Source organism: Podarcis muralis, chromosome 13, assembly GCF_964188315.1.
Source record: "Podarcis muralis chromosome 13, rPodMur119.hap1.1, whole genome shotgun sequence".
NCBI classification, from domain to species: Eukaryota; Metazoa; Chordata; class Lepidosauria; order Squamata; family Lacertidae; genus Podarcis; species Podarcis muralis.
This window is the reverse complement of record NC_135667.1, coordinates 32,281,647-32,308,681: the sequence shown is the minus strand read 5'-3', so window position 1 is coordinate 32,308,681 and position 27,035 is coordinate 32,281,647. Positions and strand designations below refer to the sequence as shown.

Here is a 27,035-nt window from a genome sequence, read left to right as displayed (position 1 = left end):
CCCAGTCTCATTTCTCATGTGATGTTGGGTGGCCCACGGAGCCAGCTGAGTCCAGTTTCCCAACACTGATCTACACCTACTCAACAGCCTGTAAGATCCCACAACTGTTTCCTCTCTCCTTAAAAAAAAAATTACTTTCCTGTTTTCCCCTTCCAAAGCAACAGCAGTACAGCACCTGAATTTTAACACACTGGGCAGCTTGCGGAGTTTCTTAGGCCCGTGAGTTGCTTTTTTAGATGCCAACTGTATTCGCCTGCCACTCAGCCTCCTGTGCTGAAGACAAATGCCAACAAAGCTTCCAGTGGAGGTGAGAAAGGAAGTGGCATGTTTAAACCCACCATCCCTTCTGTTTTCCTGCACTCCCCGCCCAGCCCGAAATCCCAGCCTAGTCTTACTGGCACAACTCCTGGCGTCCTTTAGGCTGGGGCAAACCAGCTGATGTGGCACAACTGGCGACCGCCTCAGGGGCTGCTTGCTGGCAGACGGAGTTGTCTGTTGTGGTAAAATATAGCTTGTTGTAATTACCCAGGGTCCCCAAACCTGCCATTTTCTCTGTTTTTAATTGGGCTCCAGGAATGATAAACAGCAGGCCTTTTATGGTTTCTCCGGCTGTGAGGCAGCGGCTGTCGCCATTACTATCTTGTTGTCCCAGGGAAAAGAGTTCCAGGTGCCCGACTTGCACTTCCTACTCGGAGGCTGTTAATACAAGTGATGCTTAAAGATATGCACATGCAATGCTTATAATTGCATCCCCTTAGTGCCCGTATTTCAAATGCAAAACCTCCTTAGTTAGAACTTTCATTTGTTCCAAAAAAATAAATAAAAAATAGCTCCCTTACTGTCACACTCTCTCCCACTGTGCCAATTATCCATAAGTAGTAGAGCCAAGGGACACGTGTGGCACTGTGGGTTAAACCACAGAGCCTAGGACTTGCCGATCAGAAGGTCAGCGGTTCGAATCCCCGCAACGGGGTGAGCTCCCGTTGCTCGGTCCCTGCTCCTGCCAACCTAGCAGTTCGAAAGTATGTCAAAGTGCAAGTAGAGAAATAGGTACCGCTCCGGTGGGAAGGTAAACGGCATTTCCGTGCGCTGCTCTGGTTCTCCAGAAGCGGCTTAGTCATGCTGGCCACATGACCCGGAAGCTGTACGCCGGATCCCTCGGCCAATAAAGCGAGATGAGTGCCGCAACCCCAGAGTTGGTCACGACTGGACCTAATGGTCAGGGGTCCCTTTGCCTTTACCTTAGTATAGCCAAGTATAAAGGTGGCCTTTACACTCAAGTCAGTTGCTTGATACAGATGGGGCTGAATCCTGAAAACCGAATCCCTTGCTCAACTTTTCCTGTCATAATATATTTGTAGGACCAGAAATACAGAACCCGATGACATCAAAACACTGGGCAAGTGAGTGCACACGTTACTCTGCTATAAAAGACATATTGTGAAGAGGCATTGTTTTCTCCAAGTCCAAGCCCAGTACAGTAGTTGCTGCACAATGTTCTCTCCCCCCCCCTTCTTCCCGCCCCTCTTTGTTTTAGGGTTCTGATCTCAGAGGACCCAGGAACAATAAAGGCTGTGTTCTGTTGGCAGAGAAAATAGTTTGCAGGGTCAGGGAGCCTGGGCAGGCAGTCAGGTTAGGGGCTGAGGAGATGGGCCCAAGAGGGAGCGATGGATGAGGGCCTTAGAGGAAGTGCAGATGATGATGATGATGATGATGATGATGATGATAATAATAATAATAATAATAATAATAATAATAATAATAGTAATAATAATTTATTATTTATACCCTGCCCAGCTGGCTGGGTTTCCCTAGCCACTCTGGGCAGCTTCCAACAAAACATTAAAATACAATAATTCATCAGATATTAAAAGCTTCCCTAAACAGGGTTGCCTTCAGATGTCTTCTAAAAGTCAGATAGTTGTTAATTTCTTTGACATCTGATGAGTGGCGGGCGCCACTACCGAGAAGGCCCTCTGCCTGGTTCCCTGTAACTTTGCTTCTCACAGTGAGGGAACCGCCAGAAGGCCCTCGGAGCTGGACCTCAGTGTCCGGGCAGAATGATGGGGGTGGAGATGCTCCTTCAGTTATACAGGACCGAGGCTGTTTAGGGCTTTAAAGGTCCGCACCAACACTTTGAATTGTGCTCGGAAAAGCAGTGCAGAGTAAGACGCTTAGGCCTAAGGGGAGGATGAATTGGGGGGACAAGACATTGAGGAAGAGGACCAGAGAGGAAATGAGGGAAAGAGGGTGAGAATGGGGTAGGGCAGAGCTAAGGAATCGTGGGCCGGGTGCTATGGGTCAGCAAAGCAGCTTGCGAGAATTGGGAGTAGGGGAAGGAGCCATGAAAGGGAGGCGATGTCAAAGAGGTAATGGGTGGCATCGTTTGTGGGGTGGAGGTGGGGGGGGGGTTACACAAAGATATGAAAGGACTGGCCAGATCTTTTCCCAGCTCCTTAGTGTGCTTATGTAAATAGTCAAGGGATGAATGATCAAACAATGGGTACGTGCATGCGTGTGTACCCTGTGCCCCCCTGGGGGGGGGTGGCAGTGCCCGTGAGTATGGCGGCACCATCTGTAGTTTACTGATGGAGCGGCGCACTTTTTTCCGCTCAGGTTATTACCGCTAGAGCAGCTGCTTGTGTTTGGGTGGGAGGCTTTCCCTGGGGTCGGGAGGGGGGTGGTAGTGGATTATAGAAGCAGCCTACAGTGTGTGTGTTGGGGGGGGGATAATCACACACGGTGTTCCTTTGTCTGGGTGTGTGTGTTGTCTGGTTAATTTGCCTCAATTTTCAGCTATTGGTAGAGAGCATTCCCCCCCCCCCCGACTTTGGTTGGGGCAAACAGGGATAATTCACAGATGATCACAATGCTCCCCCCCCAGCCTATTTCCATAGATCATTTGACTAAGAGAGGAGAAAAAATGCCCCAAGGGGGGTGGGGTGGGCTCCCTATATCAGGTGTGTAGAATGTAATTTAAATTATATACCATCTTTTACCCCCTCAAGGCTTGTTGGATATGCCGCTTGCTTTCCCCTGCCGCTTTGTGTGAATAAATGACCTGTCTCCCTTCCTAATCCCTACCCTGTGTATGCTTCTTTCCCTATTTTTCTTTTCTCAGCGCCCCCCCCCATCACTTGTTCTCTGCCCATTTTCTTTGGCCAGCGGCAGCAGAGCAACTAAGCTTACTCCACCCCCCAGTTTACCATATCGCAGCTGACCTCCGATAACCCCTCACACGTGCCGCTCCCTGCCTTTTGGCTGTTGTGGCAAGGAATATCTTAATAATAATAATTTGCCTGTACAGCTGGATCTTTGCCCTCTCCCCCCCCCCCCCGTCTGCCAGAAAGGTTGTGACTTTTGAATTCTATATTTGCTCTCCATGAGCTTGTAACAGCCTCCTCTTAAACATGTTCCTTCGTTGCCATCTGACTCTTGCAACCTTTGCTGTTTGCTACTCATATATCAGACCCCCCCAGTCCTCAATGTTTGTGTGTTGGGGTGTGTTCTGTTTAGGTTTCAAAAAGAAAAAGAAAAAAATGAAATCCTGCTGTTCTGTGTCTCTCCCACCCCCCGCAATATGTTAATAATTAAGAAATAACAATTAAGAAATGTGTGATTTGATATTGCTGATTATTATTACACTTATATCCCACGTTTCACGGTGGTGGATCTGGTTCTCCCCCTCTTTATTTTATTCTCAGTACAACCCTGTGAGGTAGGTTAGGCTGAGAGACTGTGAGAGGCTTGAGGCCCAACCAGTGAGCTTCATGACTGAGCAGGGATTTGAGCTCTTCTCCTACACTCTGACCACTAGCCAGCACTAATTTATATATTTATTTATACCCCACCTTTCTCCCTGATGGGGCTCAAGGCAGCTTACAGATAAAAAATAAGAACCTCTAAAAACATAGAAAAAACAATGGAACGCTGATAGAATTAAAACTATATACATATATAAAAATCTATTAAACCCATACAAATAAATGCAATAAAAACCAGCATGGCACCAGCCGTTTTATTAAAAGCAGTCAGTTCCCAAAGGCCAGTTGGAACAAGGAAGTCTTCACCTGCCGGCGCAAAGACAGCAAGGAGGGAGCCAGTTTAGCTTCTCTAGGGAGGGAGTTGCAAAGTCTGGGAGAAGCCACCAACGAGGCCCTCATCAAGCGTGCCAGGAACTGAGAGAAGGGCCTCCCCCAAAGATCTCAGAACCTGGGCAGGTTTGTATGAGGGAATATGGTCTTTCAGATAGCTTGGACGTAAGCTGCCATCACGCCGTGCGTTCCTTGTGTTGTTGGTGGCAAGGATGAGCAAATACACAGCAGGACAACAATGTGACATCACGGGTTGTGTTATAACAGACATTAAGAGGAAGAAGCGGGAAAAGAGGCAATCATTCCATGCTCATTATTTAGGGGATGAGCCATAACCTTAGGACTGGCCACCTGGTGACCTTAGGTAGCTGGTGTTGCCTCAGTGCCTTGGCAGGACTCACCGCTGATTCCTGCCCTGGGCCATCTCTTAGTTCTCCTGCCCCAGCCCAGTACTCTTTGAGTAGCACCTGGTAGCTGAATCTAGCTCCCATGTTGAAACCCACATGATGCCCTTGGTGTAGCGTTCTTAGGGGGATTGTGGGGAATTAAAATGGCAGCCTTGAGCTACTTGGCACTGCTCACAGTGCTGCTGGCTGACGCCACTTGCCAGCCGAGCCTGCCCGCCAACTGAGAAGGGGCCCCACCAGATTGCCCTTAGTCCAGGTATCTCCCAAACCTAAAGCTGGCCTTGCATTGGTAGAGCACATGCTTCTCATGTAGAAGCTCCCGATTCAGTCCTCAATATATTTAGCTTGAAATGTAGAAGAGGTGCCACCGGTCAGAATAGACAGTCGTGTGCTAGATGGGCAAATAATCTGACATGATATAAAAGCATGTACTGTGTTTGTATGTTGGTGTAGTTCAGCCTTGGCCAACCTGATGCCCACCAGATGTGTTGGCCTGTAACTTGCATCAACCTGACTATCCTGGTTGGGGCGGATGTGAATTGTCATCCAGAACAACTGGAGGCCACCAGGATGGTGAATTCTGGTAGCTCCATCTCTACACTCCATCTTCAGTGTAGGACTGAGCTATAACATTATGCTACCATTATGCCACAATTACTTACTTACACACACAAAGAGAGAGCATCAGTGCCCAGAGAGAAAAGAGGCGAGGGAAGGCTTGTCAATATCCCATCTCTTTGTCACATGGAAGTGTTGATCCCAGCTTTCAGAGGGGCCTGGGGCGCCTGGCGCTGGTATGATACTGAGGGAGATTAGTCTGTGAATACGAGGCACCCTCATTAGCATCCTGATCCAAACGGGAGGGCAGCTTTGTGACAGAAAGATAAGGATTGTGCACCGGTGGACCGTGAAGGGCCCCAGAGGAGAGTCGGGAGCAGATAGGCTTTGTGTCCCTGGATAAAACGGCTGGTATCTTCATTAACTCTGAGTCGCCTGCAGAGGCTGTCTGGAGGCAAGGTGGCTGGAAGGGGCAGAGGGGATTACGATGTCTCCCCCACCTGATCTGCCTTTCCACACTTGTTCAGAATATTCATCTTGGAGAGACACCCTCAGGGTGGTTTGAAAGCGGCTTTCATTCAGGGTGGGGATGGGGGCCAGATGGCAGCAACGGGGGCACCACTTCAAAGCCTTCATTTGGTGTTGCGCACCTGCTTAAGCAGAAGTAGGTAGCGCTAACATTGCATTGCAGACTTTGGGTTCAGAGCAGCGTTCCGCGCCTCACTTCTCTGAAATTGGGATCACATCAACCCTTTCCTTGAGTCTCTCTGTGTTGTCTTCTTCTCACACATACCTTCCACGACCTAACAAGCTGCTAGTCCTTCGTTTTAAACCCCTCTCCGCCCTGATTGTATCTACTCCTTTGTTTTTCCTTGCACTTCGCTTCCTATTTTGTTGCATGATCCAAATTCACAAATTTAAAATGCTGGGGTGGTGTGTGTGTTATTTGTGACAGTTGTGAATACACCTTGCATGAGACCAGGCCGGTCCAGCTCCAATGAGAGGTTGAGCCGAGTTGACAGATTCCCTACTTTTTCTGGGGCCCCCCTTTTTTGGTGCCCACATCTTAGCTGCTGTTTTGAAGGCTGCAGGAGGACATGTGAGGCCTTTGCCTCTCTGTTCAAGGGCACCTCTAACCTGAATCTGCCCACTGTGTGTGTCTGTGCCTGGTTGAGGGTGTCAGTCTCGTCTCCAGCTCTGCATTGCCTTGTTTACTGAAGCTGTCCATCCAGATACACTTGCTTGAATTACCGGGGGGGGGGGGGGCAGAGGGATCCTGACCCCTTAACTTTTGTTACCGTATTTTTCACTCTATAAGACACACCTAGTTTTTAGAGGAGGAAAACAAGAAAAAAAATATTCTGAATCAAATGTTGTTGAAGAGGCTTTGCACAGGTATCCCTGAAGCCAGAACAGCAAGAGGGATTGCTGCATAGCAATCCCTCTTGCTGTTCTGGCTTCAGCGATAGCTGCGCAGCCTGCATTCGCTCCGTAAGACGCACACATATTTCCCCTTTTTAGGAGGGAAAAAGTGTGTCTTATAGAACGAAAAATATGGTAATTGCTCCCTTAGCTACTATTTTTAGGAAGCAGTGGGGGAGGGGTAATGATTTGTTTGAAATTGAATGTAGTCAGGAAAAAGGGGGCTTGCAGATTGAATTATTTATTCGCTTTAATTTGTGTATGGGTGCATGTGTATTTTGCTGCTGGATAGTGCAAACACTTTGCAACAGCAGTGTTAAACTTCGACTTGATTGTGCAGAAAAGCCACTAGAAGCAAATGTCAGTGGTGGTGGCAGGAGGGAGGAGCCTCACAACAGGAGCTGGGGACCAGATGGATTGTGTGCTGTTGAACTGAGAGTGGGAGAGAGAGAGTCCACATTCCTCTTGGTGAAATGGGGGCTCCACCTATAAGACATGGTGTGTATATTGCAGATGTTGCACTGTAACTACTGCTTGTGTTATTTGGAGGAATGGTAATGGGCTGGCATCTCCCGTTAAAACATATCAGCGTATAAGGTTAGAAAAATGCTTAGCAGAGCCACAGTGCCAATCGTATTACACCAGTAAAGCAGATCCTGGGGCCTTTCAGATGTTGTTGGGCTCCCCTCAGCCACACCCAGCATGGCTAGTGGTCAGGGATGATGGGAGTTGTAGTCCAGCAGCAACTGGAGGGACCACAGCTTCCCCATCCCAGCGACAGACAACATGGCACTGTGATTGGAACAAGGCAGTTTTGCACACCCTCCAACATTCCTCAGAAATGAGGGACATTCTACTGATGTAGAACAGAATGTCCCCCTGTTATTATTTTTTTGAAGGAGCATGGAGTGTGTGTGTGTGTGGGATGCACCAGGCAGATGTTGTTTAGTACAGTGAGGGGATCTCTCTTTGCCTAGTGATACCTTCTGCTGAGTGGAGGAAAGGAGCTGGAGGGAAAGGAGAACGCTGGGATTGTTTTGCTCTGCAGAAGCAGCAGCAAGAAGCCCCTGTGGCTAAGTAATTGCTAAGTGAAATTACATAATAAGTTTTCTTTTCTGCTGCTCTGCCTTTTGGCAGCTCTTAGGAACATCCCATTAACTCCGGTTTTACCTCCTCCTGCATTCAAGAAGGTAAATTCATGACTTTCCCTTCCGGGACATAAACACTATGAAAGAGAGAGGAGGAGATAGGAAAGCCAGTGTCATTGGTAGGCTGACAAATAGCCTCTTTAGATGTTTGTGGGGGACCCTGGATTTGTCCTTCCTTCCATTTCAACTGCACACAGTCTCTGCTCTGCTCATGCTCATTACAAGGTCCTCCCTTTTCCCTCTTCTAGTTTTAAACTGACATTCAGTTTCCACCACTGAAGCTGCACCATTGGTCAACATTATGCTGCTGGCACCTTCTCAGTCCACAGCTAGAACATCTGTTCACAGAGCAGTACAATCCCAGTAGAGCTATCGATCAACTAACTGATCTTTCTTTTAACCACTTTATAATAAGATATTTCATTAATTCTAAACACAACTCTGTAGATTGCACAATTCTACGAGCACAAGAGTAGAAATTAAGGGCAAATTGGTGATATACTTTAAAAACGATAGTAATGGGCTTTCCAACTCATCTTCCCGAGAATTTCAGCTTTTGCTTTAAAGAAGAAGAAAGAAGCGAGTTTCTAGTCTTTAGGATTGTGAAGACAGGTTTGAGAGTTGTGTGTGGCAATTCTGAAAGCCAAAATTTGCATTCAACATTATTTTCTAGGAATCAGTGCCTATGTTGTGCAGAATAAATTATGTTAAATACAAAAATCCATGCAAATATGAATAATTTTATGGATTTGGTCATGGTGGAGAAACACCAAGATTTGGCCTGTTGTCCCATTGCTGAAGGCAAGACAGCCAGCATCTGAGTAGCCAATTAGGCATAGGTTGAGAGAATCTGTTCATTAGCTCTTGTGTGGAAGCTCTCCATGTGGAAGCCCCAAACAGCTTCATTGATACATGCCTATAAGCCTTCTTGTACCGTGTAAACCAATTTGAGGATGTTTTGCTTTCAAGTGGTGTGTGTGTGTGTGTGTGTGTGTGTGTGTCTGTCTGTCTGTCTGTCTGTCTAACTATCTATATCTATCTTATCATCTATCTATCCTGATGCCACTGTTGATTGTTTTAGCCCAGATGACCTTCCAGCCGCAAATGCATCGTATTATAAAGCCTTGTTGTTCGTTCCCGTGTAGTTATTGCAAGCCCCAAAGCAATTGAAGGCCATCTGGTTTTGAGCTGGCGAGACGGAGAGGTGCATAATTCCCTTCTAAAGTATAGAGTGTCATGTTGCAAACCTTGGGCATCCCACAGGGGTTGACAGGAGGGAGATGGAAAGCCTTTAAGATTACATGTCGGACTTGGATATTACATTCCTCTGGGTTACCAATGGAATGTAGTTATAGGGGGGAGCTCCCATGTGGACTTGCTGTGTCAACGTCTTATGCGCTGGTGGTAGGGAGGCTTTTACAGTAAGAATTGGAAGTGTGGTTAACTCAAGGAGCTATAGCTTGCAAACAGTGTGAAATCCTTCTCCTTTTGCTTCTTGTCTCATGCTGAAACCTGTCTAAATTCAACCATGATGGAGCTCTTTTTCAAAAGGCTCCTGTTTTTTAAGGGTTGTGCTGAGGTGCAGGTGTTGGAAAAAATTCAAAATGCATTCCTTTCCTTACACACATACTCAAAGGCATTTTCTCCCTCCTTTCCCCCATCCCATTCCACTTCCCCGTGATCAGTTAGGGCTTTGATCCAGGGGAAATGAGGGAAGGAAGACCTCAGTGCAACTTCTTCTCTTTCCTTCCAACCTTCAAGAATGAAAATCGAAATGAATTTTGGGGCCAGTGTGTGTGTGTGTGTGTGTGTGTGGTGGAGTAATGTGAAATGGTTGCTTACACATCACACCTTTAAAGTGCCTTTGAAGCACGTTCTTTCACACAAAGAATTCTGGGTGCTTTAGTTTACCCATCACAGAATTACAATTCCCACCAGCCCTTAACAAGCGATAGCACCAAGAATTATTTGAGGGAGTAAATGTGCCTTGAATGTGATTTAAAGATATAGTATGTACACATCATCTGCTGAATACAGAGGAGAAACCAATGAATAAAAAGAGATCCCATGCTTATTTTCTGCTTTCAAGAAACTTCAATGACCCCTGACTGGTTTCACTGAAAGAAAACCCAAGTGTTCAAACCCAATTTTCAAGCGGAGCGTATAATCAAACATGGCTTTTCTCCCTTTCCATACACTTGCAAATACTCTTCAATCTGTTCTAGCGTACTGGGGAGTCTACAACAGTTTTTATCTCTGGCTCTTGCTCAGCAGTCACAGCGCCAGATGCTGGCCCCAGATGCTGTAGATCAAGCAGAGACAAGATGCTTGGCTTCTAGTACTTATACCAGGCCTGGCAAATCCAGAGACTTCATATAGCTCGCCAATCAGAGACTGATGTTGCACATCCCTTCTGTGCCTGAAGAGAATTCTGGAGACTGAGTGCATATTGTACCCAGTAACTCACTAGTTCCTCAGCCAAACAATCAGTTTTAAGAGAGTTGAAGCTGGTGTGGTAGAGGCACACTTGTTTCTGCTCTGCTACCGTCTCTAGTCAAGTATTTTTCATTGTGATTTTTGTCAGCGGCAATGCAGAGAAACATGTATCCGCCAGATGCTATACAGTATGTTGTTACTTATTTCATTTATATCCTTCCTTTGTCCAACTCGACACTCTTCAAAGATGATCATTTTCATTGGGGGAAAAAATCATAAAACAGTGGGGTGTATCTATGCGAAGCATAATTTCTCTTATTATTACATTCTCAACACTTGGGGGAAAGCTGTAGTCTGTCTCCAGCTGAGATTTCTCAGCTTGAGAGCTGTCCAAGGCTGTTGACAAAGAGTGAAGCTTGCCTTCCATCAGGAAAGAGACACTGAAGCCCTCTGGGAAAGTAAATGGTCTCCAGGGAATATTCAGGGCTATAGGCTTTTAAAAACTTTGTCAGTCTCTTTATCCTCATCCTCTTTGGAAAGGTCCTTCCAAACACCTGTTCATGTGGTTGGTGTGTGTGAGAGAGAGATTGGGGAGGGAGGGGACTATTCATCCTGCTCCAAATTCCAGCTGAAATGTAATAGTTTGCTTACCTGCCTCTTTTTATTGTTCATTGACAGCCGAAGCTGGGCCAGAGAGATGGTACGGCCACAAACGCCAATGCCCCCCCTGTGGAGTCCTTCCCCTGGGTGGGGCCGAAGACAGTGGTGCTGCACAAGAATTTGCAGGGGGGTTACGGCTTCACCCTCCGGCACTTCATCGTCTACCCCCCAGAATCGGCAGTTCATTCCAACGTGAAGGTAATGTCCATTCTGAGTTTGAAGACTGGGCAGGGTTCGTTCCAGAGGTGTGTCTTATAATGATCCTGGGCATAGTGTGGAGGCACAATGCCCAGTATCCTTGCTGAAGCTAAGCTAGTCCAGGTCTGGTCACTAGGTGGATGGGAGACCGCAGGGAACCTCCATGTATGGTGCTGCCTGTGTGTATATGTATTCCTTAGCGATCACTCTTAGCCAAGTAAGATTATCTTCCATGAATGTGGTCTTAACAGTGTGTCCATGAGTAGAGGCCAATTCTGGATCCACACATCCTTCCACAGTGGGGACAAAGGTTTCCGGGTGGGAATTGATCATGGTGAGGTTTGCCAAACATGCCTTCCTCTTAGCTTGTTTCCCTTTTTCATCCTGAGTTTGTGCATCTTCAAAGTCCACAAAGTCTTTCATAGAGGCTGTTCTCCAATTGGAGTGCTTGCAGGCCAGTGTTTCCCAGTTGTTGGTGTTTATACAACTTTTTTTTTTAGATTTCCTTGAGAGCATCTTTTGTTGTCCAAAGTTTTCCGAAACATCTGGGCAGCCCCAGGTAGGGCAAGGCTGTGCTAGGTGATGCATAGTTACATGAAGCGTAAGCTTGTCTGACATTTCATTAAGAACATAGACCTTACACCAAGTCAAGACCATTGCTCCACCTAGCCCAATCTTGTCTACATTGACTGGCAGCAGTTCCCCAAGGTTTCATAGAATCATAAAATTGTAGAGTTGGAAGGGACCACAATGCAACACAGAAATGTTTTTCCCAATGTGGGGCTCAAACCCATGACCCTGAGATTTAAGAGTCTCATGCTCTACCGGCTGAGCTATCCCTTCACCACAAAGAAGTGTTTCCCAGCCCTAAGTGGAGATGCTGAGGATTGAACCTGAGAACTTTTGCATGCAAAAGCGCATGTTCAGCCACTGACCACTAGCCCTTCCCAGCATTACTGGGTCTGTTTTAATTTTTGATGAGCCGACTGGATGGGGTGGTTTCATCCTTTGTTTTTAGACTTTGATCCTCTTTGACCCGCACAACTTTGCTGAGCTCTTCTTTGATTTATACTTTGCCTCCGTGGCGGCACATTCCACAGGTTTGCTACAAACTGCCCAAAGCAAATTCAGCCGCTAACAAATTTAACAGCTTTTAAAATTATTACCTGTCAGCCTCCAGGGGATCTATCTTTCCTGATCCTTCTTTTTTCAGAAAATAACTTTTGTTGAGTTCTCTGTTTTCCTTTAAAAGCTATTCCATCTCATATCTAATCTCTTGCAGGTGATCCCTTAAGAGTCTGATGTGCATAAGTAAAGCTCGCTTCTACTCTCCCTGAGTGTCCAGAAGCTTTCCTTTTCTCAAACACAGAAACTGTTGGGTTTGGAATCCTACAGAATTTGCTGCCTGAGATGGGATTCTTCATTGACCCAAATCCCCCGGTTGCCCTGCCCTAAGCAATAGATAATGCAACTTAGCTGTGTGGCCTTTCCCTTTTGAATCTGAAGGGCCTGCCGCCCAGTTTTAAGGAGGCTCCAGTATTTAAGGGGCCAGTAGCGTCCCAACATGGGGTAAATGCTTGATACCTGTTACAATATCAAGGAGGCTGCTGGGCCGACCTCCATCTTTGGAAGTTGGAACTGACATCCCTTCCTCCCCATGCGCATTCCCAACACGCACCCCGAGTGCGGTTCCAAATTCCTGGGAGCTATTTGCTGACGTCCCATTCCATTCTGATGAAATGTCTGGCATGGAAGCACTGTCGCTGCAAGAGAGAGCCAGCTTTCCGGCCCTCGCAGACCAGAGACCTCACCCTCCCTTTTTTTCTTTTGTCATTTCAGAAAGGGAAAATGGGTTCTTTGCCAGATAAGTTCAAAGGCGCAGAAGGGTTGGCGGGAGGAGATGGGGTGGGGTGGGGGTATGCATTAAACTGCTCCCGGTCTGTCCCCGCTGGTTGGGGTTTTTTTTTTTGCAGTGTCAGCTTCATCTGTATAAAGGGTGACTGTTGTGTTTCATGGTTTGGACAAAAGGCTGCCCCCACTCCCTCTCCCTGCCAAAGTTGGCTCTGTTCACTTCCCTCTGCTGGTCCCTCTCTCTCTACCCCACAACCAAGATCATGCGTTAGGGATCGTTCTTGCTACAACATGTATCCTGAAACTTTTAAGATACTCAATGAGTGGCTTGTTGGTCCTGGTCCGGGTCTGTAGTAAAGTACTGCTCAGGATCAGAGCCACAAAGGGAGATAGTGTCTGGGAGGCGGAGACAGATAGGCTTACCATCCAAGCTCCAGGTAATGGCCTAGTCTGAACAGGGACTCCGTGAGGGCAGAACAGCAAAGCAGCTGGCCTCAAGGGAAGAAGGTGTTGAAGGTATCTTGGATAGATCTGGTGTCAAGGCAGGAGGGTTAGCGAGGCTAGGCGGGTGTTGGAGCTGAAGTAAGGTGGTATAGGGAGGGTAGAGCAAAGCAAGCTACCTTTAACCATGTTGGACCATTGCTCCATCTAGCTCAGTATTGTCTGCACTGACAGGCAGCAGCTCTCTAGGGTTCCAGGCAACTGTCTATCCCAGCTCTATTTGGAGATGCCAGGGACTGAACTTGGGACCTTTTAGCCATAGAATTGTATAGTTGGAAGGGATCCAGAAGGCCTCTATTCCAACCCCATGAAGTGCATTAATTGCAGCTGAAACTTGGGTGCCTTGTTAGAACGGTGGTATGAAAAAGGAATTAAATAAATGTGCTTGATCACTGAGCTGTGGCAGCTCCAGGAGCAGCCTGGGATGGAGCTGGTAGAATGGTGAGCATGTTGCTGTCAAAAGAGAAGGCAGAGTCCCTAGTAACATCTTTTTGGTTTGCTGTCGCTTCTTGAGCGAATGATAGAAGCCACAGAGTGCATATGTGAATTGGGAGCACAACTTCTGGTTCGCCATGGTAGTCAGACAAAATTTGTGGTCAGTAGCAGCCTTGCCTCTTCCCCGGTTTTGGAGAAGGGGTGGGGTCTTCTGTTTGACTTCATGACAAGCTTTGGAGATGCTGAGACACAGCAATGCATTTCCAAATGCAGAACGTGGCTGGAGGCTTGATTGACCCTGGACTTGCCCTGGACTTTTGAAGGCTTTTCCTGCTGTTTCCAAGTTCTTCCAAAAGCTTATGTGATGTGCTTGCCAGACTGAAATATTGGTCTGCCACTGGCAATCTGGCAAGTATATTTGTGGGCTCCTGATAGGGATTTATGAGAAAATTTCCAGCTTTTGTTTTCATGTCAAAAATGGTTCAAGGAATTTAAAATATTTCTTTTGAAGCATTGTATGCAGATACTCACTTTATAAAAAAGCCATGTCGCGTTTCATCATTTTCCCTGGCAGCCGCTTCTCTGGCACATTTGTTTTTCTCTTGATGGCTGTTTCTTTTTTTTACTTCCTAGCTGCATCATGCAAGTTATCCCAACCAATCAGGGATCCTGCAGTGAAATGCGTGACATCCCTGTGTTACACAGCCAATCATACTTGCACAAATGAAGTCAAACTGGGAACTGAAGTCAAGAATGGGCAATGTAAACGAATTGGTGGAATTTTTGCAGAGTGTTGAAAAATTGTCCAGAAAAGGAGACGGTTGAGGGTGGGTTTTTTCAACTGCCGAAAATATTTGTGAAAAGCTGCGAATAGTTTCAGCGTAGTGCTGATGTTTTCTTCTTCACAAACCGAACGCTAACCCGTTACCGTATTTTTCGCTCTATAAGACACACCAGACCACAAGACACACCTAGTTTTTGGAGGAGGAAAACCAGAAGAAGAAAAAAATTCTGAATCTCAGAAGCCAGAACAGCAAGAGGGATCGCTGCACAGTGAAAGCAGCAATCCCTCTTGCTGTTCTGGCTTCTGGGATAGCTGCGCAGCCTCCATTCGTTCCATAAGACACACACACATTTCCCCTTACTTTTTAGGAGGGGAAAAAGTGAGTCTTATAGAGCAAAAAATACGGTAAACCCTTTGTTAGTGTTTTATAGAGTGCCATCAGTATATATGGTGCTTAGCAGAATAGCAGGCAAAGAAACATATTCCATGGACGTTATAATGTCATATAACTCCAGAATGAGAAGACAACATAAGGAGAGAGGGAGGGGAAGCCAAAGGTAACGCGAGATGAATGTAAGCAAATGCAGTTTACGTGTACTTTGGCTTTGTTCGTTGCGTTAAAAATGCATATTTGGCACCACCATTCCACTCTTCTCCATGTGGTGGCATAAGCAAAGCAAAGAAGCAAAACCCCATAGGGGAATTTCAGAAGCCTACTTGGGACATCCCCATCTCCAGGGCAAGGAGAAGAAGCTTTGGCAGGGTGGGGCGGCAGGTCCGGGGGCTGGGTTTCGGTGGAGGTGACTCACTGGGGAGGGAGCAGGGAACCATGTGTTCCGTGCCAGGCATTCTTTGGCAACTGTTGGCAGATGACTTCATTGCCTCCTTGTGCCCCAAGGGGAGTTAGGCACTTCAGGTAACCTCCCGCGTGCAGAGGCAGGATGCAAATTAACCTATACAAATTTTGGGAAACTGGAATATGGCACTCTCAGAAGGCACTACTTTGAGCCATAATGGGAATCATTGCCAGAGTGCAAACGTGTGGGCTGAAGATATGGAAGGAGGCCGAACAGGAAGCAGATTAGAGCTGGGTCAGACAGCAGGAAGACAGATCAGCTGCAGTTCCTGGTGATTCAGAGCCAGGGCTGGGTGGAGACCAAGAGACAGCTGGTTTGGGTATCCGGGGGATCTGGGACAAAGACTTGAGGCAGGGCGGGAGGGAGGGAAGTTCAAGCACAAGGCCAGGTGGGTTATTGCTCAAATGGAGGCCTGACCCTGACCTGGAAGTTTTTAGCATCAGAAAGGTCATTGTGTCTGGTCAGGGGAGTTTGGGGTGAGGTCAGCCAGATAAGGCAGAATGAAGCCCTCTGCTGGCAAAAGCCAGCACTGGAAGCACCTAGCTGCTTGAGCAAAGTGTGATGGTTCAAAACATCTTCCATTCCAACTTTTGGATTGAAAGACGGCAAAAGGTGGAAGTCTCTGCTCTGATATTTGGGGGCTCTTATTTATTTGGTTTTATCAGAGATGTCACTTTGACTTGCATATTTCACCCACAGCAGCTCATGATTTTAAAGAGTTCGGTGGAAGTTTCCCCCTCTTCTCTTTTTTTAAAGGATATATTTTGGATAGACCAGTGGAGGCTGGTGCCCATTAGGAATGGTAGGGTGGAAGATAGGAAGAGCAAACAGTAGGTACCCTTTCCTGGCTGGAGAGCCACAGACAGAACATATTTGGAACTCGGTTTCCCAGGCTCTTCAACAGCAGCCACTGCTCTGTACAAGGTTCCAGCCTTAAAGATGCAACCGCTGTCACTAGCCCTGTCTGCCGCTGCCCTTGTTTGACAAGGGCAAGCCTTGAAGAAGGGAGGGAGAATTGATGGGTAGGGCTGATTGGGGGGGGGGTCCTTAATATTATGCCCCTGGCAGAATTCTCAAAGGGGAAAACCCTCCAAACATTTCTTAAAAGTTATCTGAGAGCTTGAAAAAACTGGGCTCATTTCCATAATATCTGGATAGCACACAGAATGTAATTCTGATGTCCTTATAACCACCTGTGCCATCTCAAGGAATCCTCGCAAATCATGTGCCCTAAATAGAAAGGAAGTTTGCAGAACAAACAGCTCCCAATGATTCTCGCGAGCGAATCAAACTGCAGTCGGAAGGGGAAAGATAATATGCTGCTTGGAACCTCCACCAAGCACCATCGGGGTGGGGATGTAAGTGGTTCTCTGAATGATCCTACTGAGCATAGAAGAGTTGTCCAACCCCTCACCCCATGCTGCAAGCTAGCCTCTGTCTCACTGGGAACAGTCAGTAGCTTCATACGTAGCTATATTTAGTGCCTTAATTATTATCCAGGGCCTCTGTGTGCATGGGGTTGTGTGCGAGTGAATTCTGGCTGGAGGGACTGTCCTTGAGATTTTGCCTTCGCCATGGCGTGATGTGAGTTGACAAGACCCAATGCTCAGAGGAGGAGAGGAGTGAGTTAGGGTTGCAGGAGGGTGTTTTTGTTCCAGTCCTGTGTGACAGACAAGGGGACACTGTGACATCAGGCCCTGGGGAGAGGCCCTTCCTTGTTCTTCTCTCTCAGAGGTGGTTCTCCTGCTGCAGCTCCAGAGATGGACATTCACACCCATGAACAAGAACGAATACATAATTCAGAGTGCTGTGGGAGTCTCTGTTAGGATGAAGGTTAAACTGCATGTGTAAGGAAAGTTAGCAAGCTGCTACTTGGCCCCCCACTCAGTGGAAGCTGGTCCACCAGGTCAATTGGGGGCACTTCCCCACCAGCCCCAGTCTGTTCTCAGTGAGCAAGCGACCTGGCTACTTAAAACCACTCCAAGGTCTGGCCCTACCTTCCAGCGTTTTCCTCCTTTTTCACAATGTTGCCCTTGTGCAAGTAGCAAGGAAGGAGGATGAAACTAGAACTGGTGCCTGCCATTGGCTCTGGCGCCACCTAGTGTTAGGCTCCCTGCCTCCCACCCTACCAGTCCAATGAGATGGGAGGCTGAGTTCCATCCTGCCTGGGAATGCAGCAGTGTGGCTCCTTAACTTACGTCTTCACTATAATAGGCAGGGGAGAGTTTTCTCTTTATTTCCTTTGCCAAATTATGTTAGAGTGATTGATGTAACCACTACTGTTTCTTTTCTCTTCCTCCCTCCCTCTCTCTGTATGTGTGTATATGTCTGTATAGAGAGGCATTTCATAATACTGAATAAACTTGGGCTACCCTTTTTGAACACTGCATTCACGCAAATGGGCATAAGTGGCAGCAACTCTGTAATGGGAGTCAAGTGGTCATTCAGCTCCCAGCCAAACACAATGCTTCTGCTGCTAGAAGGAGGGCAAGTCTGATGACCACAACCACACCACGACTGGAAGGGCTCAAGTGGTGGCAAGGCTCTGCAGGAGGGGGCAGTGTGAGCCCCGGTGGATTCTCCAAGGAGAGTATGCAAAGTGCTGAGAGCTGATACCACCCCATAGAAGTGAAATGTGCACTTGTCTCGTCATTTTTCAATGACTGGGCAGGCAACAGTCCTCATGCAAAATAGCCATTTGTGAGCAAGCAACAGGGGAGAGAGAGGTGTGTGGCTGCAGCAGCACTAATGCTGGGGAGCCCAACTGGTGGAAAGTGCTGGGTGTGTAGGGGGGCGGTAGAAGAATGACCTGGTTGGTAGCTGAGCTTTTCGATCCTCATTATGCACGAGAGGTTGTTTTATTAAAAATACCCCTGCACCATGATTCCCATGTTACGTTTAGTAGTACGTGCTGGTGAGCTCTTTCCTGCCTTCCCCAGAAAAAGGCACTTCTCTCAAATAGTCCTGGGAAGTATGTTTATGTGTTTGTGTTTAAGTACGGTAGGTTTTTATTTATTTATTATTTCCTTCATGAATCGTTTCCCATAAAACTTCCCCCAAGCAATTTTAGCAGTAAGAAAAACAACAATAAAAACACATATAAAAACAGTTTCAAGTCAAATAGACGGGGATAAAGATCTCCACTTAAAAAGGCTTATTGGGAAAGGAAGCTCTTTTAGGGAGCTGCCTAAAAGATAATAGAGACCTCACCTGTCTAATATGTAACGGGAGGGAGATCCACAGGGGTAAGTGCTGCCGCACGGGAAACCTGAATTTTACATTGTACAGAACTGACCTGTTGAGATGATATTTGCAGAAGGGTCTGCAGTGGTAGGTTGGATATGTAAAGAGTGAGAGATCATTCAGAAATCTGAGCTTTTGGAGTAGTGGGGTTGTCTGTCGACATCTCTCTTTCTCAGATATAAGTCTATGTTTATGTGCATATTGAAACTCAGTAAAAAGTTCTAATACTGAGTGTGGGGTATACATTCTCAAAAAAAAAAAAAAAAAGGAAAGGAAAGAGGAGTGCTGGGAGCAACCTTTTTTCCTTTTAAAAAGTTCACAGCTGTGTGCATCTTGGGGCAGCATCCCTCAGCAAAAAATGCAGGGCACTGGGTTGATCAGCACAGAAGGAGCACTGCAAGGATTGTCAGTAAGGTGGGGCAACCTGGCCTATGTCCTTTTGTCCTGAATACTGAAGAAATGGGAGGTGGATTGTTGCTTCCTCTTCTAAGAGCTGTGACACGTCATCAGCGACACAGCCAAGCCAAGCTTTGGCTGTGTGCCCCTTTGCAGAATCCTGTTTGTGGGTCAGCTGGAAAGGAATGGGTTTGCTTCTTCACTCATCTTGCACTCATTTTGGGAAAGGACCTTACAGCAAAGAACAGAGAGACCTGCTTTCTTGCGAGTTCAATACTTACCCAGCAGCATCCGTGACCATAACTATCCGAACCCTCTGTCCAGAAAGGACTAAGTCTGCCCTAAAAATTAAACTATGCAAATTGATAAGTTGCTTGTAGCCATGCTTCTTATTCTACTTCCTATTGTCCTTGTTGTTATTTAAAAGCTGTATGTGCATTTGCAAAACTGGGTTCATACTGATGTTTGGTGGTTTGGAGAGGAGGTCAAGTGAGTTGTGGGGAGGCAGATTTTCATCCCCACCCCTAGACAAGAGGTGTTTGTGGGGTTCCCCCACCCCAGGACATAGCATGTGCTTGAAGTGGTTAGCTATTCTATTTCAGGGCTGCTTTGCATTATATGTAATTTTATGCTTAGCATAACTGATACTATCTTAAAAGCAACGCTGGCCAAGGTTTACATATGGGATAGAAAATTACAGGAAATATTTGGAGGTGGGATATGTATGGCCTAGTGTTATAAAGCAACAGGATGAAGAAGACCTGCTAACATGGAAATCTTGCCAGGGTAGCTGTGATTCAACATTGTGGGGAAAGGGGCTAAACTTAAGGTGCAATCCATCGAAAGCAATTTCGTTTACAGGAGAGAAGGCCGCCTAACCAATGTGGCTTGGAAGTGCTTAAGTGTGGCTAGATTGTGACCTTTGCTGTTTGAACTTCTTTAGTTGAGATAACAGAGCATTGCAGAGTCTTCATGAGAGCCTAGTGGGTGTAGTGGTTAGAGGGTTGGACTTGGACTTGGGAGAACAGAATTCAAATCCCCACACAGCCATGAATCTCACTGTTGGGCCAATGACTGCCTCTCAACCTAACTTACCTCACAGGGTTGTTGTGAAGGCAAAATGGAAAGGGGGCAAACAGTACACACCTCCTTGAGCTCCTTGGAGGAAAGGTGGGAGATCAGTGTAGTAGTAATAATAATAATAATAATAATAATAATAATAATAATAATATGCAGGAAGGCTTAAGGTTCAGCCCCCTACAGCTCCAGTTAAAAGGCTCTCCAGTAGCAGAGCTTGAAATGATCCCTGCATGAGATCTATGAAAACTATTGCCTGTCAAGAATGGAGAGTACTGGGGTAAGATAGATCAATGGCCTGACTCAATATAAAGTATACCTTGCTCATTTAGGCACTTAGGAATAGAAGGAATATGTAAAGTAATAGTTCCAAAACTAGCCTTCAGTTGTAGCTGCAGATGCGGTTATAGCCTAGTCATATGTGGGAAGGGCTATAAATCAGAGATAGAGCCACAGGTTGCACACCACTTGCGAAGGACAACACTGAGCTAGATGAACCAATGTCTAGCTATAAGGCAGTTTCCTATCCCATCAGATAAACCATCAGAGCAAAGCTACATTAAAGGCTGCTGGGTGGCTATATTTTGAAGAGAAGAAAAAACCCAGCCATGTCGCAGTCAATGAACTGAAGCATTTAGTGACTTGAAAAATCAGAAGAGACCTTTTCAGATAGGTGGGTTAATAATGAAGAAACATTAAGGTCAGAGACTGACAGTATTGAAGCTTACACCTAGTTTATTTTCCACTTTACTGTGGTGCTTATTTCCCCCCCTCCTCCAAATCTGGAGGCATTTCAAAATGAAAACGGCATGCAAGATGTACCACAATAAACAATCTATACTGTTTAATTGTTAACCAGTGAAAAAACTTATACCTATTTTAAAAGGTCTATCTCCAGAGCGGGAACATATACAGTATTTCTATGACACGTGGAATTCATAGACATATATTGAAAAATCCGTAACTGCACTCCTATCATCCACCCTAATAATCTCACTACGTGCAAAGTCAGGAAAAGCTTGCTCTGTTGTGGCAGTTCATAGCCAATTGGGTGTCTCCCCCCTGCCAAAATCTATTTTCTGTTCTTCACAGCATAAAACAACGACTTGAAAATATAGATCTGTTCTTGGGAATGCCAATTCTAATCAGTTGACTGTTGATATAGATAATGAAAGTGAAACATTTTGCTGAACTTTGTCCCAATTTTTGTGAGGTTGTCATTATCAGGATATATATGCTTAAAAACCTTGGGCATTAATCTTGAAAATTTTGTAAGATAATAGTAGTCATATTTGGGCAATCAGTTCCCTCACATGACAGTTACATGAGGGCTCAAGGAGGCTCACTGCATCTCCCATTCCATGGATTCAGAAAAAGCCTTGAATGAAAGTTTCTCATATTTTTGGAGGTGCATGAATTGGCGCTGCATATAACCTAAAGCAAAATTATCAGCTAATGGATTAATGTGGGGGCAGGGGCTGTCAACAAGGGTGCCTGTTATCAACATTTTTGCTAATAGCAATGGAATCATTTTGCAATTTGGAAATTTCGACCTAAGGGAGAAGCATTAGATAGACAAGCATATATGCATTTATATGAGGGGTAATGCCGTAAAATCTTAGCGAGAATGAATGGGCAAGTTTATATGCCCTTTAATCAGTACCTTCCAAGTAAGGGCCAAACAGTTCATTATGTTCAAAGAAAAAATTCCAGCCACTAGTGGCTGTAACCAAGAGTGGATTTATTTATTTTTTAAATTGGAAGGGAGGAAGAGGAGGAAATTAAGGAATCCTGGGTGGTCAAATTTTCTCTGTTCTCTCTTTTGTAGGAGGAAGAAAATGGAAACAGAACAGGTATGTATCTGTGTTTCTTTTACTCTAAGTTAGGAGTGGGATTCAGTCTTTTGTGTGCGCAATCAGAATCAGATGTTTTTTTAACTTTTCAAGTGCAGGAATTCACACCCACAATATTTTAACAGTTAAGACATAAGGGATCCTGTTAAGGGATCCTGAGTGTGCATTATTGTTTAAGAACATAAAGAAGTACCTTGCTAGAATAAACCACAGACCACCTAGTCCAGACTTCTTTGCAATGATTACTTTGAGAACAGTAGCGAACAATGACATGCACTCTAAACAGGAATGTGTAAAGAATGGCAATGCCAGCAAAATAGCTAGTGAGGAAGCAATCTGTGCGGTTCCATCTAAATTGTGACTTCCAAATGGAAACAGAAAGTTGTGGATTGGCTTACTCTAGACTTTTTTTTAGCTCTCTGGTTTGTAAAGAACCGTGGGATTTTAAGAAAACATGTATGAGACTTCTGGGACATTCCCACAAGACTTTCATTGAACTCGTATCTTCCTAACTTGCGGGGAAGTGAATATATTCCTGTATGGCCATGCTGTGAATGGCGAAGAAGACAGGGATGGCCCCCAGAGTAATAACTGAAGGGAGTTCAAAATACTGGTGATTTTTGTTCCATTGTGTACTGCACCTGTGGCCTTCTAGAGGTTTTTGAATTCCCATCGGCCCCAATGGAAGTTAATTACAGTGGGGCTTTTACAGGAGAGCATCCAGTGGATTGTGGGAGTTCTTTCTGTCTCCCACTCTGCTCTCCCTAATGGCACCTAAAAACTGCTTCGTGAGTTGGCTGCCTTAACTTGCTCCATGCAGAGGGCTTCCTTTGCATCTTACTGCTAACAAATCTGTGGTGTCTCTGCAAAGTAGAACCTTGGCAGGGAAACTTTTGTGGTGCATTGCAAATGCTGCTTCTCAGGTCTTCTTTGCATTCTCCACTACCGGAGGAAGAAGCGTATAGCATGACAGTTGTGGATATGGATAGCTTAGTTACGATGATCAGCCATTGCTGTTATAATGTGTTATACATGGGGCTGCCTTTGAAAATAACACAGATGTTTTACTTAGTTCAGAATTAGGCTCCAGAAATTCTGTCTTGTGTGGGCAGGTCGAATGGTAGAATGTCTCCAAGCAATCCTCACACCAATTCTTAAAGAATTTCACTAGCTGCCTATTTGCTTCCTGACACAATTTAAGGCGATGGTGCTTGCCTATAGAGCTCTAAACAGCTTGCTACCCAAATACCTGAAGGCATGCCTCCTCCATCACTGCTGGCTAGCACCAATGGGAGTACAGTCCAAGATATCTGCAGGGAAACAGGTTGGCAGAGGCTGCCTTAGTCCGTTCTGGTTGCAATTGGTGGAAGCTGGTGGCCATCGAGACTGTTATGTGTGAAGGACAGAGATGAAAATAGTAGAATCATAGAATCATAGAGTTGGAATAGACCACAAGGGCCATCGAGTCCAACCCCCTGCCAAGCAGGAAACACCGTCAGAGCACTCCTGACATATGGTTGTCAAGCCTCTGCTTAAAGACCTCCAAAGAAGGAGACTCCACCACACTCCTTGGCAGCAAATTCCACTGTCGAACAGCTCTTACTGTCAGGAAGTTCTTCCTAATGTTTAGGTGGAATCTTCTTTCTTGTAGTTTGGATCCATTGCTCCGTGTCCGCTTCTCTGGAGCAGCAGAAAACAACCTTTACAAACAATAGTAGATGGAGCCAGAGCCAATGATAGGCAAAGCCAATGAATTCTAGCCTTCTCTGTCTGTCCCTCTGCCGCCCAACCTGCCCTCCTTCCTTTGACAAGGAAGTTTGACAAGGAGAGTAGTAATGAGATTAAGGAGGAAGAAACTGATAACCAGTGCCACCCCTTGGACTGGATGCAAATCAGAAGGCAGGCAGATGGGGGCAGGCTGAGGTTTTTGGGGCAGCGCCTCACTTGCTCTAATGAACCAGACTCCATTCTTGAGTGAACGACTGGGGCTTCCTGGCACAGGAGTTTGAAGGGCAGTCCCAGGATTTCTTCCACGGTAGCTCGAAGGGGGCATAGTCTGCAAATAGCTGAGCTCCAGTGAATAATGCCACTCTTGGCTTCCTTTCCTAGTTGAAGGACAGGTCTGCAACTCCGGTGCCTTGAGGCGGGATTTTGAGCTGAGCAGATCTGATGCCGTCGGAACGCATCACTGCTCTTTATCCTTGATAGAAAAAATTTGCTTTTCTGGGAGCTGCACTCAGTCTCATCCTTTAAGGGGGCAGGCACTGGGGGCTGTGCTCTAGCCAGCTCCAAGGGCTGCTGGTAGTCATGGATGATATGACCGTGCACCCTTTTGGACTGTGTCACGCCATGGCTGTTTTCATGGTAGGTCAGGCCTAAGCTCCCTGTCTCATGGGCAACTTCCCAAACCACCTGGGACTTGTGGGCATGATTCCACTCCCACACAGAAGACCATGAAAATAAGTATGAGAGCCATCAGGACTTCTAGCATTCCTTATTTCAAGTGCTTGTATAAGTCACTTAAATGATGTTCTCCTCCTACATGTATGTACCCAAACCTGAAGATCCTCTTCAGAAGGGATGTGAAGGGAGGTGGGTGACTACAAAGGAAGAGGGCCTTCTCGGTGGTGGCACTGTAGTTATGGAATAACTCCTCAGGGAGGATTGCTTGGAGACATTCTACCAGTAGCAGACGATCTTCCAACAGCTGACTCACTGCTGAAGAAGAGTGGGAGGTGGGAGAGAGGTTGGCACAGTGGAAATACACTAGCAGGAGCACCAGATTGGCTATTGTTTTTATGGTCTTTTCAGCACAGAGCAAATACATTTCCATTCACCCCGGCCAAAGCATCCCTGGCTGGCTTTAAAGTGGCTTTAAATAAACCTTACTCTCTCACTGGTTCAGCGTGGTTTTACGCCGAGCTGTTTCTGTTGCTATAATAAGCAATTAATATGATTGTTTTTGTTTTATGAGCTGCCTAGAGAATTTTGTTGAATTGCCAGACATCCAGATTTAATAAATAATAATATCAAAAGCACTGTCTCGCTTTCTCTCCATCACTTAAGGCCCCTCCCGGAACCGTCTGGAACCCATGGACACCATCTTTGTGAAAAGTGTGAAGGAAGAAGGGCCGGCACACAAGGCTGGCCTCCGAACAGGTGAGAGAAGGGACTTCTTTTTGAATACATACATACAGTGGTACTTCGGGTTACAGATGCTTCAGGTTACAGACTCCGCTAACCCAGAGATAGTACCTCGGGTTAAGAACTTTGCTTCAGGATGAGAACAGAAATCGCGCGGCGGCAGCGCAGCAGCAGCAGGAGGCCCCATTAGCTAAAGTGGTGCTTCAGGTTAAGGACAGTTTCAGGTTAAGAACGGACCTCCAGAACGAATTAAGTTCTAAACCCGAGGTACCACTGTACATTGTTTTATTTGGATGCCGCCTTTCCATAGTTCAAACAACTTGCAAAGGAGACTTACAACATGAAAATAATAATACCCAGTTACAAATAACAAAAGTAGTCATAAACAATAAAGAATCAAAAAATACAGAGCTGATCCAAACAATTTCCACACAAATAATAAGGGGATCTAAAATAATAAAATTTAATACCAATAGCAGCAACCTCCTAATTTAGGTTACCCCCCTGATTATGTCTGTAGCAGTACCCAGAGATCCATTCTCATTGGCTGGCTAGTTTTTGACTGATTCTACCCATTTTCCTTTACCTGAGCCATTTCTTGGTCTTGTGCATGGCCCTGTTCAGCCTGAAAGCATGGGAGCACAAAGTTTGTCGGGCCTGGAGTGTATGCTACCTCCACCCCAACCCTCCTGCATCGAGGGACAAGGTCCTAAGTGGGTTTTGGCTAAACATCCCTGCACCTGCGAACCCTGCCTTAACAGGGTTCCTGATCACTAAGAGACTTCCAAGTGCCTGAATGTGCTTAGAACCCCCTCAGACTTTCCCGCTCAATGCAGCCCTGTTTAGGGAAGTTTGATGTTTTATTGTGTTTTTAATATTCTGTTGGGAGCTGCCCAGAGTGACTGGAGAAACCCAGCCAGATGGGCAGGGTATTAATAATAATAATAATAATAATAATAATAATAATAATAATAATGGGAGCCCCTTCCCCCAAGGACACATTGGGTGTCCTCATTCTTTCAGACTGAATGTGTGGCTACAAATACATTGGTCACTCACCTGCATATTTTTTTCATAATCAATCCTGGTTTCAAAACCCAGCTTTTCTTGGTGCAGGTCACCTCAGCAAAGACCCTTGGTATTTTAGACGTCTTTCCTTTTTAAAAACACACCTCTCCATGCTCCCTTGCCTTCCATACAGGGTGAGATTTATAAGAAAGCAAAACAAATCCTGAATTGCTTGCCTCCTTTCCGTTTTTGTGTTGGTGGGCCTTTTTCTGTTAACCTGTCCTCTTCTGCAGGAGACCGTCTTGTCAAAGTGAATGGCGAAAGCATCATCGGGAAAACCTACTCACAGGTCATTGGCCTCATACAGAACTGGTGAGTTAATCTCCTCCATCTTTCCCCTTACAGACATTTCAAGGAACACAGGCTGGTCTTTGAAACTGCTATCTCTGCTGGTGTAGTGGTTAAGAGCGGTAGTCTCGTAATCTGGGGAACCGGGTTCGCGTCTCCGCTCCTCCACATGCAGCTGCTGGGTGACCTTGGGCCAGTCACACTTCTTTGAAGTCTCTCAGCCCCACTCACCTCACAAAGTGTTTGTTGTGGGGGAGGAAGGGAAAGGAGAATGTTAGCCGCTTTGAGACTCCTTAAAGGGAGCGAAAGGCGGGATATCAAATCCAAACTCCTCCTCCTCCTCCTCCTCCTCCTCCTCCTCCTCCTCCTCCTCTTCTTCTTTCTCAAAACGTTTCAGGTGGTGTGTTTTTTTTTTTTGGGGGGGGGGCGTATTTTGGCCAGAGAGAGAGCTTAGTTGATATTCTTCACCCATTTTATTTATTTTAACACATTTACAGCCTGCTCTTCCATGCTAGCCACAATGGCTCTGTTCTACCAACGCTGTCGAAGGCAGTATGCCTCTGAATACCAGTTCTTGGGAATCACAAATTGGGATGGTACTGCTGTGCTCGGTTC

General features: G+C 46.0%; 1 protein-coding gene across 3 annotated transcripts in view; it reads left to right on the top strand.

Moving 5' to 3' along the window:
• Nucleotides 1-27,035, top strand: part of ARHGAP23 (Rho GTPase activating protein 23) — a 173,237-nt gene that overhangs the window by 92,644 nt on the left and 53,558 nt on the right. For all 3 annotated transcript variants that reach the window (XM_028703672.2, XM_028703670.2, XM_028703671.2), the window contains exons 2-5: nt 10,744-10,923; nt 21,896-21,920; nt 24,987-25,079; nt 26,366-26,444. In XM_028703672.2, the coding sequence (XP_028559505.2) occupies nt 10,744-10,923; nt 21,896-21,920; nt 24,987-25,079; nt 26,366-26,444 (377 nt within the window). The remainder of the gene's footprint in view (nt 1-10,743; nt 10,924-21,895; nt 21,921-24,986; nt 25,080-26,365; nt 26,445-27,035) is intronic.